Source organism: Scyliorhinus canicula, chromosome 1 (genome assembly GCF_902713615.1).
Source record: "Scyliorhinus canicula chromosome 1, sScyCan1.1, whole genome shotgun sequence".
NCBI lineage: Eukaryota > Metazoa > Chordata > Chondrichthyes > Carcharhiniformes > Scyliorhinidae > Scyliorhinus > Scyliorhinus canicula.
In genome coordinates this window covers 161,678,212-161,693,699 of record NC_052146.1, presented here as the reverse complement: position 1 = coordinate 161,693,699, position 15,488 = coordinate 161,678,212, and the positions used below count along the sequence as shown (strand labels likewise).

General features: G+C 49.4%; 1 protein-coding gene across 11 annotated transcripts in view; it reads right to left on the bottom strand.

The window, feature by feature from the left end:
• adgrb2 (adhesion G protein-coupled receptor B2) overlaps window positions 1–15,488 on the bottom strand; it is a 1,298,770-nt gene that overhangs the window by 76,931 nt on the left and 1,206,351 nt on the right. For 10 of the 11 annotated variants that reach the window (XM_038801790.1, XM_038801818.1, XM_038801844.1 and 7 more), the window contains one exon: window positions 11,157–11,255. The exons of the other annotated variant lie outside the window; for it this stretch is intronic. In XM_038801790.1, the coding sequence (XP_038657718.1) occupies window positions 11,157–11,255 (99 nt within the window). The remainder of the gene's footprint in view (window positions 1–11,156; window positions 11,256–15,488) is intronic. 11 annotated transcript variants of the gene reach the window in all.

The window sequence follows — 15,488 nt, the reverse complement described above, 5'->3', positions numbered from 1 at the left end:
TGTGCGTGGGCGCAAAATCATCGCCTTTGTTTCTCCATACAAGGCAGCCACATCCAAGACTGAACTGAGCATTGTGATGTTCTACTTTAAGCTATGCCTTGGAAGTTTGGACTGGAAAAAGCATATGACCTGTAAACCTCCTCTCATAAAGGCATCCAATTTCTGGTCTGCATAGCTGTTTTTCCCACTAACACCTGAATTTGCAGCAATTTTAAAAAGAAAGGAGATGGCTTGTATTTTTATAACACCGTTCACAACCTTGTGATATCCCAGAGTGCATTACAGCCTGTTAAATACAAGGTGAGCAATGTTGTAATGAAGAACATTTTGCAAAGTAAACTGGAGTCTGTTTCAGGTATTTTAACTGTTGGCCTCTTGACAATGGATTGAAAATGTATCAATTTCAAGGGCGAGCTTGAAACTGGCCCACATTTATACGGAATCCAGAACAGCTAGCCTCAGGATAAAGGGTTGATCATTTTAGACTAACGATGAAAAATGTTATCACCAAAAGGGTTAAGAATCTTTGAAATTCCCTACTCCAGGAATTTGTAGATGCTCCATCGCTGAGTATAATTAAGGCTGTGTTTTGAACTCTCAGGGAATGAAAGAATAGGTGGAAAAGGTTAGAATCACAGAATTCCTACAGTACGGAAGGAGGCTATTTGGCCCATTGAATCTGCATCGATCCTCTGAAAGAGCACCCTACCTAGGACCATACCCCACCCTATCCCTGTTAGCTAACCTAATCTTTTAGACACTGAAGGGCAATTTAGCATGGCCAATCCACCTCACCTGCACATCTTTGGATGGGAGGAATCCGGAGCATCCAGAGAAAACGCATGTAGACATGGGGAGAATGTGCAAACTCCACACAGTCACCCAAGGCCAGAATTGAACCCGGTCTGTGGTGCTATGAGGCAGCAGTGCTAACCACTGTGCCACCATGCCACCCAGTGAGTTGAAGCAGAAGATCAGCCGTGATTATAATGAATGGAAGGGAAGCATGAGGGCACAAACGGGCAGCTCCTAATCCTATTTTTTATGTTCTGATAACTGGGCATGGAGATTAGTGCACCAGATTTGCAGTGATTCAGGTTTTCTAAGCTAACGGCTAATCCCCTGAACCACAGAGATCCCCTAAAGTGCAACTTCTATTTGTACTTCGCTGGTAAAACTTTAAACAGAGAAGGATGTGATTTATACAAGTTCACCTTATAATGCATATTTTACAACATTCAAAAAAGTGCAACAGAAAGCTGCATAGAGCACTGATCAGTGGAGCTGAAAACATCCATTAGTATACCTTGCACTGTTAATCACAAACTGCTGTAGAACAACATATCACACAGGCCTACAGAATAAAGATCCAGTATCCCTTTGAAGTGGGTCTGCACCAGTCTGTGCTTTAGATATGCTGAGAATCATGAGGTAATATATTTAATAAAAGCCTTAAACAACTCATTTGCCTGCCTCTCGAAGCAACAGGTTAAATATAGGTACCTTTTCAAGTCAGGTGCATCTGGCTTTAAAATAAAATTAAAATATTTTTTCAAAAAAAAAAGATATAAACATATGGTTCAAAAGAACAAATATTTTGTTAATTTTTTTATGGTACTGAGAGAAGCAGCAATTAATTCAATAATGAGACACAAAAATATGGCTGACATAACTCACAAGGGAAAGGGAGCAAGACAATACTCAGGCACTCAGGCCAAGGAAAAACGATTGATTCATTGCTGGAAAGAAGGAAAAGTAAATGTTTCATAAATCAGGACAAGAAAGGTGAATGATTCAATACAGGAACAAGATAAAGCTACTGATCCAACACTGAGAACAGGGAAAGGAGGCTGATTCCCAACTCAGATTCCTTCACTTGCAGGACAGACTCAGTCTGGAAGGAGTGGTCCTGGGAGTTCTCAACACGGACTCTGGACCCCATAAAATCTCATGGCATCAGGGTCAAACTTGGGCAAAGAATTCTCCTATTAGTTACAACTTCTGCTCTCCCTCAGCTGATGAATCAGTGTTTCTCCATGTTGAACACCAACTGGAAGAAGCACTGAGGAGAACAAGGACACAGAATATATTTCAATGTCTATCATAAAGATGGGTTTGGTAGCACCACTACTGAGCGTGCTGGCCGAGACCTGAAGATATCTGCCAGACTGGGTTTTTGTGGGGTGATTATATAACCAACAAGTGGGAACAATCCACTTGACCTCTTCCTGTCACAAATGCATATGTCCATGACTGTATTGGTAGGGGTGACTACCACACAGCCCTTGTGAAAGCGAAGTTCTACCTTCACAGTAAGGACACTCAAATCATGGAATAGATTTAGAACAGATCTAGCAGCTCAAAGCTGCGTATAAATGAAGCACTTTGGGCCAACAGCAGCAGCAAAATTTTATTTAATTATATTTTTTAACGTCATCGACCAGGATATCCCTCATGCTACCATTACCATCAAGCCAGGGGACCAACCCACATTCAGCCATGAGTGTAGGACAGCATGCCAGGAACAGAATCCGGCATACCTAAAAAAAATGTCAACCTGGTAAAGCTGCAACAGAAGACAATATGCATGCTAAACAGCAGAAGCAGCATGTGATAGACATGGCACCATACAAACTAATGGATCATATCTGAGCTCTGCAGTCCTGTCACATTAGATTGGCTGTGGTGAATTAAACAACTGATTGGAGGAGGCTCCGTAAACATCCTCATCCTCAATGATGTGAAAGGTCCTTTCCCTGTTCTCAGCATGTCAGTGCAAGAGTCAAAGCTGAAGCATTTGTAATCATTTTCAGCCAGAAGTTTCCAGATTACAATGCATTTTGGTTTTTTGACATCTTCACGATCATAGATGCGAGTCTTTCAAAAATTTGACCTGCTTCAGATGATATCAAGAACAGCTGAATTTACTGGATATGCAAAAGCTATGGCCCCTGACAGTATTTTGTCTGTAGTATGAAGACGTGTACTGTAGACAGCTGGTTTGTGATGCAGAGCAAGGCCAAAAGCGCGGGTTCAATTCCCTTACCAGCTGAGGTTATTCATGAAGGCTCCGCTTTCTCAATCTTGCCCCTCACCTGAGGTGTGGTGATCCTCAGGTTAAACCACCACATCAGCTCTTCCTCTTAAATAGGGAAAGCAGCATATGATCATCTGGGGCTTTACAATTACAATTACCCGTAACCAAGCAGTTGGATTACAGCTACATCACAGGCATCGATCTAACAATACGGAAATTTATGCAGAACATCAGGTATGTCCTGTCCACATAAAGGATCAAACTATTCTGACCAATTACCCATTCCTTAGCTTCCTCTCAATCATCAGCAAAGCTGTTATCGACAGTGCTGTCAAATAGTGATAGATTACAGATTTATTGATTTACTGATTGCTTCATTGATTTATTTGGGACCTTTTAAGAATTGATGCAGTATCATTTTTAAATTCAGTACCTAGAAAGAAAATAGAATATCCATAAAGCCAAAGTCATGGGGCTGGATTCTCCCGTACCCGACGGGGTGGGGGGTCCCGGCGGGTCGGAGTGGCGTGAGTCACTCCGGCGTCAGCCTGCCCCAAAGGTGCGGTATCTTTCGCACCTTCAGAGGCTAGGCCGGCGCCGGAGTGGTTTGTGCCCCACCGGCCGGCGTGGAAGGCCTTTGGCACCGCGCCATCCGGGGCTGAAGGGACTCCGCTGGCCAGCGCGGGTCCGCCCATATGTGGGAGCATCAGCGGCTGCTGACGTCATCCCCGCTCATGTGCAGGGGTGGGGTTGACCTTCACGCCGGCCATCGCGGAAGCCTACATGGCCGGCGCGTAGGAAAAGAGTGCCCCCACGGCACTGGCCCACCCACGGATTGGTGAGCCCCGATCGCGGGCCAGGCCACCGTAGGGGCACCCCCCAGGGCCAGATCGCCCGCGCCTGCCCCAGGACCCCGGAGCCCGCCCACGCCGCCAGGTCCCACCAGTAAGGGACCTAGTCCAATTTACGCCAGCGGGAACTGCATAGAACGAGCGGGACTTCGGCCCATTGGGGGTCAGGGAATCGCCGGGAGGGCGCTGCGAGCAGCCACCGACCGGCACCGAATGGCGAGAATCACGGCGAGAATTCGGCAGCTGGCGGGAGCGGGATTCATGCGCGTCCCTGCCGATTCTCCGACTCAGCCAGAGGGGATCGGAGAATCCGTCCATGGTTTCAGGCAGAAATATGAGAATTGCTGGTCAAAGCTAATATTGTTTCAAAAGAAAACTGGGCGGGATTCCTCATTCTGGGGGACTAAGTTCCCACGCACGCTGGGAAAACGAGATAGAATCACTCCAGTCTTTTTCCGAGAAAGTCCAGGGTGATTCTCCATGGGGCTAGCACAGCCCCAGCGTGCGTCCTGCAGCACTGGCTGCTGGCGGGGCATGCGCGCGGCTTCCGCAAGCAGGTCTGTGCATGCGCACAGCTTCTCACTTCAGCGTGGGGGGTCCGACCTCGGGTGTGGGGGGTAGCCTTCCGATGTGGCCTGGCCCGCGATCAGGGCCCACCGATTGGCGGGCTGGCCTCTGTGGCTGGGGGCCTCCTTTCCTACGCGCCGGCCCCTGTAGTCCTGCGGCAATGTTGCGTCGGGGCCGGCCCCGCTGAAGGAGGCCACTGCGCATGCGCGCGTTAGCGCTAGTGCCACTGTGCATGTCCTCATTGGTGCCGGCGCAACGCGGAACCCGCGGCACAGTTTGCGCCTGGATCTGCAGCTGGAGCAGCGCGAACCGCTCCAGCGCCGTGCTGGCCTCCTGTAGGGGCCAGAATTAGTTGTGGGAGCGGCCCGTTCATGCCGTCGTAAAACAAAACGCCATTTACGACGGTGTGATGAATGGGTAATGTGCCTTTAAGATCATGCATGTAATATCCCTTTAAGACCGGGTTTGGAACCCCGGGGGACTCCGCCTCCACCTCCTAGGGGCCGAATACAAGGTGACGTCCTGTGGGCAGCGCCCAGTGAGCACTCATTGCCCCGGCTGGCAAAGTTCTCTGTTTATTAAAGCCTCTGTTTTACGAGTTAACTCTCTTGTGTCGTAATTGAGGGTATATCAGACGGCATGGACACTCTGCTGCGGGATGGGAGAATCCCGCCCAAGGATTCCCTTCAGAATGGGATCCGTATGACTGATTAGTGAGAAAAATATTATGCATTTGTGAAAATTACTTTTAAAAAGGCCTTTTGTAAATCTGGAGTCACTTTTATCTTGAAACATTTGCTTTCACTCTTCAGTATCTCAAAGACATTTCAATGTAATGTCAAGTTTGTCGATTTAACTTTGTGCAAATTTACCAAGCGAATTCTTAAAGAAATAAAGAGTGCTTTGTATACCTCCTCAACTCCGGACTGAGTGCCTTATCCTGAACAAGAGATAAGAGGGATCTTTCACTCAGCAACAAACTGATTCTCTATGTTCTGTTTGGATTCTGCTAGGGCCACACAGCTCCTGACATCTACACACCACTTGCTCCAAACCTGGAAAGAAGAGCTGAGTTTAAGAGCTGAGGTGAGAGTGACAGCCCTTGACATTAAGGGAACGTTTGACCAAGTGGTGTGGCACCAAAGATTCCAAGAAAAGTGAAGGCAATAGGAATCAAGAGGAAAACTCCCCACTGGTTAGAGTCATTCCCAGCACAAATTATGTTGGTTGTGGTTGCAGGAGGTCAATCATCATAATCATCTCAATTCCATGACGTAACTGCAAGAGTTCCTTGTGTTCAAGGTCCAAACATCTTCAGCTGTTTCATCAATGTCCTTTCCTGCAACATGAATTCTGAAGTGGGATGTTCACTGATGATTGTACAGTGTCCAGTACATTCAGAACTCCTGAGATACTGAAGTAGTCTGTGCCCGCAAGTAGAAAAAACAATGGACAATATTCAGGCTTAGGCTGACTGGCAGCAAGTAACATTGATGAGACCAAGCAATGACCATCTCCAACAAGAGAGAAATTAATTACACCTCCTTGGAATTCAATGGCATAACCAGTGCTGAATTTCCCACCCTCAAGATCTTGGGGGTCACCAGAAACTTAACAGGAACATCTAAATACTGTGGTGACAAGAGTGTCAGATATTGGGAATTTTGCAGAGAATAACTAATCCTCCGACTCCCCAAAGCCTGTCCACAATCTACAAGGCACAAGTCAAGATTGTGATGGAATACCCTCTACTTGCCTGAATGAGTGCAGCTCCCAAGAATACTCGATGAGATCAATACCATCCAGAATAAAGTAGCCACTTGATTGGCACCTCATTCACTATCTTAAATATTCACTCCCTTCACCATAGACACGTTGTACCAACAATGTGTACCATATACGAGATGCACTACAACAACTTCCTGAGGCTCCTTCGATAACACGTTCCAAACCCATGGGGAGGGATTCTCCGTTGGCCAATGCTGAAATCGGGAAATGGGATTGGGCGGAGAATAGGTTCTGACAGCAAATTTGTGGTGGGCGCTCATTTGACGCCAAAATCACAATTCTCCATCACCTCGACAGCGGCGTCAATGCATTCCGGAATACACATACAGTAAACATATCATAAGTGTGCCCGCCCTGGTATTTTCCGGAGCCTCTGTGATTCTCCACCTCCGATGGGCCAAGTTACCAATGGCGCGGTTCACTTGTGGTTTCAAAATTGTGAAACCAGCGTCGTGGCTGACGAGGGAGAGAGAGCGAGGAGGATTGTGGGATACCAGGCCGGACACTGGCCGGGCTAGCTGGGGTGGAGGGGCGCTGCCACGGTCGGGGGAAAATGGGGGTGATGGGAGACTGGGGCGGCTTCCAGTTACGGACTGCCTTTACCGCAGCCTGCAAGGCAGCCATCTTTCTGCAGACCCCACTGACCACCCACCTTGGCTATTGGTTCTGCAAAGTGACACTGGCTATATGGGTTCCCCTCTTCCCCCCTGACTGCACCATCTCCCTCATGGCCTGGGCCACCTCTCTGTGTGTCTGTGCCACATCAGCCTGCGCCTGGGCAATGCCACTGACGTTTCCAGCCATGGCCTGCTGTGACTGAGTCACACTCAGGGGCGCCGCTGCAATGTCCAAGTGGCTCTGGCACATGGTTGCCTGTGAGATAGCAACACTGCCCTGGACCTCGCCAGCCCCTGCACAGGCCTTAGACATGCCCATCCGTAGCCAACACCGTTGCCCCAATGCTTCCACTGCGGATACCATCCTTGTGGTGTTGGCCTGAGTGGCATGCATTGTCGGCACCACCCCCCGCTTCTGCACGCAGTTGGATTCCTCCAACTGCGCCTGCAAGTACTGGATACTCGCCGTCAACCCCTCATGTAGCCCCTGGCTCTGCGACAGCACCTTCACGATTGATGGGACTGTCTGTTCCAGAAGCCCGAAACCCGTCTGGACGACAGCTAGTCCTTAGGAATGGTGTGCCCTCCGACAGTCCGCCCCCTCGGGTATTCCTACCTCCACCTGCTGTACCGGATCAGCTGTGTTGTGCACACCAGATTGTGTCCTGGGAGCCTCTTCACTAAAGTGCCCAACTGAGGAGAGTGTCTCTGGGATGGTGCAGCGTGTTGGAGTCAGCTGTGACGGAAAGTCAGTGTCATCCTCCGACCCGAACTTTGGCGTGTCCTGAGTCTTGATGGTGGGCTACCACCTGAGCTGCTCGGCTCACTGATCGGGCTCTGGCTGTGGCACTAGCTGGGGGGCGGGATGCCAGATGGACCCGCCCCATCATCAGCAGGTCCTGTAAGGCACAAGACAAGACACATGATTAGATGGCAGGCCGGGGTGTGGTGGGAATGAGCGTGTGGGTGGAGATGGGGGAGTGGCGGTGGGGTGGTGTAGGGGTGAGGATGATGTTGGTGGGGGTTGTCACACATGTCACGGGGAACCGTAACTAAGCGGAGTCTCACTTCCTGGCCCACGACCGAACTCCACTTCGGTGACCTGCCTTTCCTCCGCGCCGCCGACCGTTCTGCTCTGCCACACTGAGGGGCTGTAAGTCCAGCAGCCCCACTCATGTCTTCTCCCCCTCCTGGTGGTTGCACATGGCCTTCTGGTTTGGGGGGCAGGGAAGAAAATGACAGCATGAGGCAGTCTGACGTATGCAGCCCAGGGAGTGGGTAGCTGGTAGCCTCAGTAGCAGGGCACCCGGCAATGGCCGCCAGTATGGGTACCGGCATGTGATGTAGTGTAGAGGTTCACCCGCCTTCTGGGTTGGGGTAGTGTTGGGTTACACGTGTGTGGGACGGGGGTTGGTGCTTGGGACACAGTGCTGCCTACTCACTCTGGTCACCCTGAGAATGTTGTGCAGTTTTTTGCAGCACTGCTTGCCGGTCCGGATGCCGTTGCCCATGGTGCTGACCGCCTCTGCCACCTGCGCCCAGGCATGGCGATTGGCTGGCAGCCTCCTTCCAGGGTAGGGTACAGGGTCATCCTCCTATCCCCACCACATCCAGGAGAATCTCCAGCTCGGCATACGTGAACCTTGAGGCTGCTCTCCTCGCTGCCATCTTGTTGGCTGGGGTGGTGTGTGTGGGGAGCGCAGTGTGTATATGTGGCTGCAGCTTACCAGCCTCCTGAGTGTCAAACGTGAAACCGGCGAATCTGGCACCATTTCTCTTCAGAATCGATTGTGTTCCACATGGCGCTGGTGCTAGCCCCTTAGCAGTAACAGAATTGTTTCAGTGTGGCTCCAATTTTGAGTTGTGAAAGTCTATGAATTCTGCATCGGCATCAACACTTAGTCTCAGAAACGGAGAATCTCTATCATGGGGCGGGATTCTCCCCTACCCGGCGGGGCTGGGAGTCCCGGCGTAGCGGTGTGGTGCCAACCACGCCGGCGTCGGGCCTCCCCAAAGGTGTGGAATTCTCCGCACCTTTGGGGGCTAGGCCCATGCCGGAGTGGTTGACACCATGCCGACTGGCGCCAAAACCGGCACCAACGGCCTTTGACGGCCGCCGCCCGACGCCGGAGCTGGCCGAAAGGCCTTCACCGGTTCGCGCATGCGCCGGTGGTGATGTCAGCGGCAACTGCCGCTGACGTCACCACCGGCGCATGCGCGCTGGGGGATTGTCTTCCGCCGCCGCCACGGCCTACACCATGGCGGAGGCGGAAGAGAAAGAGTGCCCCCACGGCACTGCCCGCCCGCCGATCGGTGGGCCCCGATCACGGGCCTGGCCACCGTGGAGGCGCCCCCTGGGGTCCGATCGTCCCGCCTCCCCCCAGGGGCCCGCTCATCACCACCGATCTCGCCGCCACCAGAGGTGGTTCAAACCTCGGCGGTGGGAGAGGCCTCCCAGCAGCGGTACTTCGGCCCATCGCAGGCCGGAGAATCGCCGCAGGGGGCTCGCCGCTCGACGTGGCGCGATTCCCGCCCCTGCAATTCCCGGGTGGCGGAGAATTTGTGCCATGGCGGGGGCGGGATTTTCGGCGGCCCCGGGCGATTCTCCGACCCTGCGTGAGGTCAGAAAATTTTGCCCATTATCTCTGCCAACTTGAAGGCCAAGGACAGTAGTTGAATGGGAACACCATCACCTACAATTTCCCCTTGCACACTATCCAGACTTGGAAATATATCACAGTCCCTTCATTGTTGCTGAATCAAAATCTTGGAATTCTCTCTAAAAGTAGTGGCTGAAGGTGGCTCACCATCTGCTTTTCAAGGACAATTCGGGAGGAAATTAAATGTTGGTCTTGCCAGCAATGCTCACATCCCAAGAATTAATAAATATAAATACTGGGAACAAGGATAACTGAGTTATTCAATCCTGGAAAGAAAGACATGTGAATTGTTCAAACTCAGTACACAAAGTGAATGAATGGCAATGGAAGTGGAACAAGGAAAGTGCCAGGAAGGAGTGAGTAAAAAAAAATTCAATGCCCGAGACAAAGACTCACTTTCTCTCAGCAAAAGAAATGGACCAATTCAAGCTCTGAATCAGACGATGTCATAGACTGAACAATAAGTGATTGTTTCAACACCCAGGATGCAGGGAAATGACTTCTGTAACAACTGGAGCAAACAGGAGTGATTCACTGTCCATCAAAAGATATCAGATAATGGAGAAGTTGCCAATTTATAAGTCAAAAACTTTTGAATAGTCAATGCTTTTCATATTCAAATGTGGTGCTGCAGTCTGAAAGTGTACACAGAAATTATTGAATGTAAAGAAGACTGAAGAGGTGACTTGCCTCTTTAATGAACAGTACCTTTGCAGACAGCAATTTAATATTTGGTGGTGTATTGCCACTGAAGCTGCATCATTATTTTTTTTAATTTAGAGTATCCAATTCACTTTTTCAATTAAGAGGCAATTTAGCATGGCCAATCCACAGTGCTAACCCACTGTGCCAGCAGGCTGTCCAGCAGCATCATTATTCACAATAACATTTCTTTTCTTAAAATAAATTTTAGAGTACCCAATTAATTTTTTCAAATTAAGGGGCAAGTGACCCAGAGCAGGGATTGAACCTGGGACCTCGGGGCCGTGAGGCAGTAGCGCTATCCACTATGCCACCGTGCTGCCCCACAATAACATTTCTGACTGAGCTTGTTCCTTGAACATTAGTAAAATTACTCTCCGGTAAATAAACATTATGAAAGACAGGCAGGGAAAGTGGGACTAATTGAGACAGGTCTTCCTCCACACAAAGTAAAATTGGTTTATTCTGGTTTCCTCCTTTCCCCTGAAGCTGCTGAATCATATTATGGATTATGCAGACACTGGCTGTTCTCTGGCTGTTCCAAGCGCTCCTTTTACACGTGAGTCTTTTAGCAGGCAATCTGATAGTGGGTGGCATCACATACAATATTAATCCTGTCATCATCAGATAATCATACAGGGGTCACTGGATAGGAATCAGAAGCAGGAAAGGGGATTGATTTAAATAAGGAATACATGCACACAGACATATGGGGAAAGAGCAGGGGATTGGTATCAACTGAATAGCTCTTTCAAAGAGCTGACACAGGCACAATGGGCTGTAAGGCCTCCTTCTGTCCTTTACTTTTCCAAAATACATACATTATCACATTTATAATATTTAAATTTATTTTTTAGGCTGAGAAAAAAGGGATACTTTCTCTTTCAAAGTTACCCATGATGCAAGAGTTAGAGATCAAATGGATGAGACTAACATGGCGTTACTGGTGATGGTGGCAGATAATGCTGTAGTTGAAACAACTCCACACTTGGAACATTTGAGCATCAAACCGCTACGGGCTTCACTCGCCTGACTTGAAACAAATGCAAAGCAAAAATGAGGACAAATAAAGACTCCAAGTTTAAATGCAGAGAAAACAAACAGTTGAGAAAAGCAGCACAGATGTAATTAGCTTACAATATTTCAGATGCAAGGAGTTGGAGGACAATAATTAATCAATTACCCATCATAGAAGCTGTGAAGAAATTTTAGTTCACACATTCAGGCTTCCTTTTGTAAGTTCTTATGAATGTATCCTGGTAAACTCAGCATTCCAAACAGGAAGCATGGACCTTGAACCAGTTTTACACTAGTCCTATCTCTGCACTGCACCACCTTTGACTGCAGATTCGTAAGTGTCTTCGTTTTGTCCTCAGTCCCAGGGATTCAAGGAATGTCCCTGTGGTGCTAGCCCCCACATTTGCTAATGGCTCAAACGGGACAGAATTCATTTTGAAAATTTGCTTTCCTTGCCACAAATGATCAATAAATCAACAGAAACAGAACAGAAACATTTCAAAGAATATCAAGCAGATTTTCTATTCCAAACCCATGCAGTGGTTATGCTAAGCAGCAACACTATCCCATTCCATCCACCAGGGACAGGATCTCTTTACGCCTCCCAGAGGGAGATGTCTCAAATTGACCATTAATGGAGTGGGAGATGAGTGATGGCTGAAAGTCGTCTCCTCTCATAAGTCTGACATTGGATTGGAGCAAGAATAAATAAATCTAGAACCTTGATGTCAGCACAGATCACCTGCAGATAACAGACCCTGATCTTTATGTCATGATATCTGTTCAGCCCTTCTAGCAGGTGATCACTGGAGGCCATCTCCACTGTTAGACAAGGAATGGGGTAGGAATCACTTTGTAGACTGTGAAAAGGGGTATTTGTGGACTTTGATGTTCCTCTACAGGAATGGCGTAAGACGTAAGGTACCTTTAACACTCATCCATGGATTGAAGTATCACCAGTTTATGAAAGGTAATCAGGTGAATATTGCAGAATTGTTCCAGTGCAAAAGTACCTGCCCATAATAGTATTCATGACATGTGGGAAACAGCAATATGTTTGTACATTCCTCAGTTTCGGGGAGATTATAGAACTTGCAGAACAAAGAGAAGAGTAAAGAGGAAAATAAGGGTGACTTTTAAACAAAAATAGCTGCACTAAATACGGTTTAGTCAACTGTGGAGAAGAATAGTCTATGTATTGAATATGAGAATGAAAAACTTTCTGTAATCTTTATTTAGATCAGAACTACAATAAAAAGCAAGGCTTTAATTTGAAACATGTAATCGTGGTCAGGAATTGACTGAACATCAATCGAGTTCTAGGTCGGTTCTTGATCCAAGAGTCGAGTTTTAGGTCGGGGAAGGTATCAGCTATGGCGAAGGAACTCTGGGGGTTTATTGAGCACATTGGGGGGGATTGACCCGTGGAGATTTAGGAGGCTAACGAGTAAGGAATTTCCATTCTACTTCCATGTACATAAGGTGCATTCCCGGATAGACTTCTTTGTGGTGGACAAAACGCTGCTGGCAGAGGTAGTAGATACTGAATATTCAGCAACAGTGGTGTCAGACCACGCCCCGTACTGTATGGGCGTGTGAGTGAGTAAAGAAAGGGCCAGCGCCCGCAATGGAAGTTGGATGTGAGGCTATTAGTGGAGGAGGAGGTGTGTGAGTGGGTGTGGGAGGCCATCCGGGGATATATAAAGATCAATGATATGGGTGAGGTGTCGATGGGGGAGGTCTGGGAGGCGCTGAAGGCAGGTATTAGAGGGAAATTTATTTCTATTTGGGCGCACAAGGAGAAGGCGGAGTGGATGGAGTTAGAAAGGTTGGTGGGAGAAATCTTACAGGTGGACAGGAGATATGCAGAGACTCCGGAGGATGGACTTTTGAAAGAACGCCAGAGACTGCAGCTGGAATTTGGGCTCCTGTCCACAGGTAAGGCAATGGAGCAGCTGAGGAGGGTAAGGGGGGGCAGTCTATGAATACGGGGAGAAAGCTAGTAGGATGCTGGCGCCTCAGTTGAGGAAGCAGGAGGCGGCGAGAGAGATTGGGAAAGTGAGGGACGCAGGTAGGAAGGTGGTTTTGGTTCTGGCGGGGATGAATGGTGTGTTTTGTGACTTTTATTGTAAGCTGTATAAATCAGAACCCCAGCCGGGGAAGAGGGGATGAGACGATTTCTGGGGGTCTGGAGTTCCTGAAGGCGGATGGGAGCTGGTGGAGATTCTGGGGGCCTCAATCGGGCTTGGGGAGGTAATAGAGGCGCTGGAGGTGATGCAATTGGGGAAAGCCCCGAGACCGGACGGATACCTGGTGGAATTTTAGAAGAATTTTTCCAGGGTGCTGGAGCCGCTTTTGGTAAAGGCATTTAATGAGTCAAATGATTTGGGAGTGCTCTTCCCCGACGTTATCGCAGGCATCAATCTCTCTCATCCTGAAATGGCCACCGATCGCCGGGCGAGCTACTTCTGTTGGGGCCTCTGGGCCTCCGTGCTGGGCCCCTGTAGGTCTCCGCCATATTGGCCGGGGGTCGGCGCATAGACGGGAACCCACGCGCGTGCCCGAACCCGCGCCGGCCGTAGCGTGCCGGCTTACGGGCGCCGGAGTTGCAGAAACCACTCGGACGCCCTACTGGCCTCCTAGGAAGGGGTGGATAGCTGCCAATTGAGGCCCATTGACGCCAGAGTGGCTCACTCCACTTTTCACTCCGGGGTCAGAACGGCCGCAGGGGTATTTGGCCGGTTCTCGGGGTACAAATTGAATATGAGTAAAAGTAAGGTTTGTGCGATCCAAGCGAGGGAGCAGGAGAGGAGACTGGAGGAGTTGCCGTTTAAGATGCTTGAAGGTAGTTTTCATTACCTGGATATTCAGGTGGCAAGGAGATGGGAGCAGCTACACAAATTAAATCTGGGCCAATTAGTGGAACAGATGAAGGAGGACTTCCGGAGGTGGGACATGCTTCTGCTGTCACCGGCAGGGAGGGTACAGACCGTAGAGATGACGGTTCTCCCAAGATTTTTGTTTGTTTTTCAGTGTCTCCCTATTTTTATTCCAAAGGCCTTTTTTAAGCGGGTGAACAGGGTGATATCAGGGTTTGTGTGGGTGGGTAAAACCCCGCGAGTAAAGAAAGTGTTGCTGTAGTGGAGCCAAGGGGAGGGAGGGCTGGCACTGCCGAACTTTAGGAACTACCACTGGGCGGCGAATATAGCCATGATGAGGAAGTGGATAGTTGGGGTGGGGGTCGGTGTGGGAGCGGCATCATGTAAGTGCACATGTTTGGGGGCATTGGTAACGGCACCTCTGCCGTTCTCGCTGGCCCGGTACTCCACAAGCCCAGTGGTAGTGGCGACCCTGAGAGTCTGGGGGCAATGGCGGAAGCATATAAGAGAAGAGGGAGCGTCTGTGTGGGCACCAATCTTTTATTTTTATTTTTAGTGTACCCAATTAATTTTTTCCAATTAAGGGACAATTTTAGCGTGGCCAATCCACCTACCCTGCACATCTTTGGGTTGTGGAGGTAAAGCCCACGCAAACACGGGGAGAACGTGCAAACTCCACACAGACAGTGACCCAGAGCCGGGATCGAACCTGGGACCTCAGCGTCGTGAGGCTGCAGGGCTAACCCACTGCGCCACCGTGCTGCCCTGTGGGCACCAATCTGTCAGTGATCTCCAATCACCAGTTTGTGCCGGGGATGATGGATGTGGGGTTTCGGAGGTGGCAGAGAGTGGGTATAGAGAGGCTGGGGCATCTGTTTATTGATGGGAGCTTTCCCGGTCTGGAGGATCTGGAAGTGAAGTTTGAATTGCCGGGAGGGAATGGATTCCAATATCTCCAAGTAAGGGATTTTATGCGAAGGCAGGTTTTTACCTTTCCGCTCCTTCCGCCACAGGGGATACAGGACAAGGTAGTTTCTAGAACGGTCAGGGGTGGGGGAGGGGAATGTGAAGGTATTGGAAATTTACAAAGAATTTATGGAGTGGGAGGAAACGCAGTGGAGACAAAACGTAAATGGGAAGATGAGTTGGGAAAGGAGTTAGAGGCGAATCTGTGGGAGGATGCCCTGAGCAGACTCAATACGTCCTCATCATGTGCCAGGCTCAGCCTGATACAATTCAAGGTGGTCCACCGGGCACACATGATGCTGGCCCGGATGAGCAGGTTCTTTGGGATAGCGGACAGGTGTGGCAATGTGCAGGAAGGCCCGCATATTTTGGGCATGCCCGAAGCTCAGGGGATTCTGGCAGGG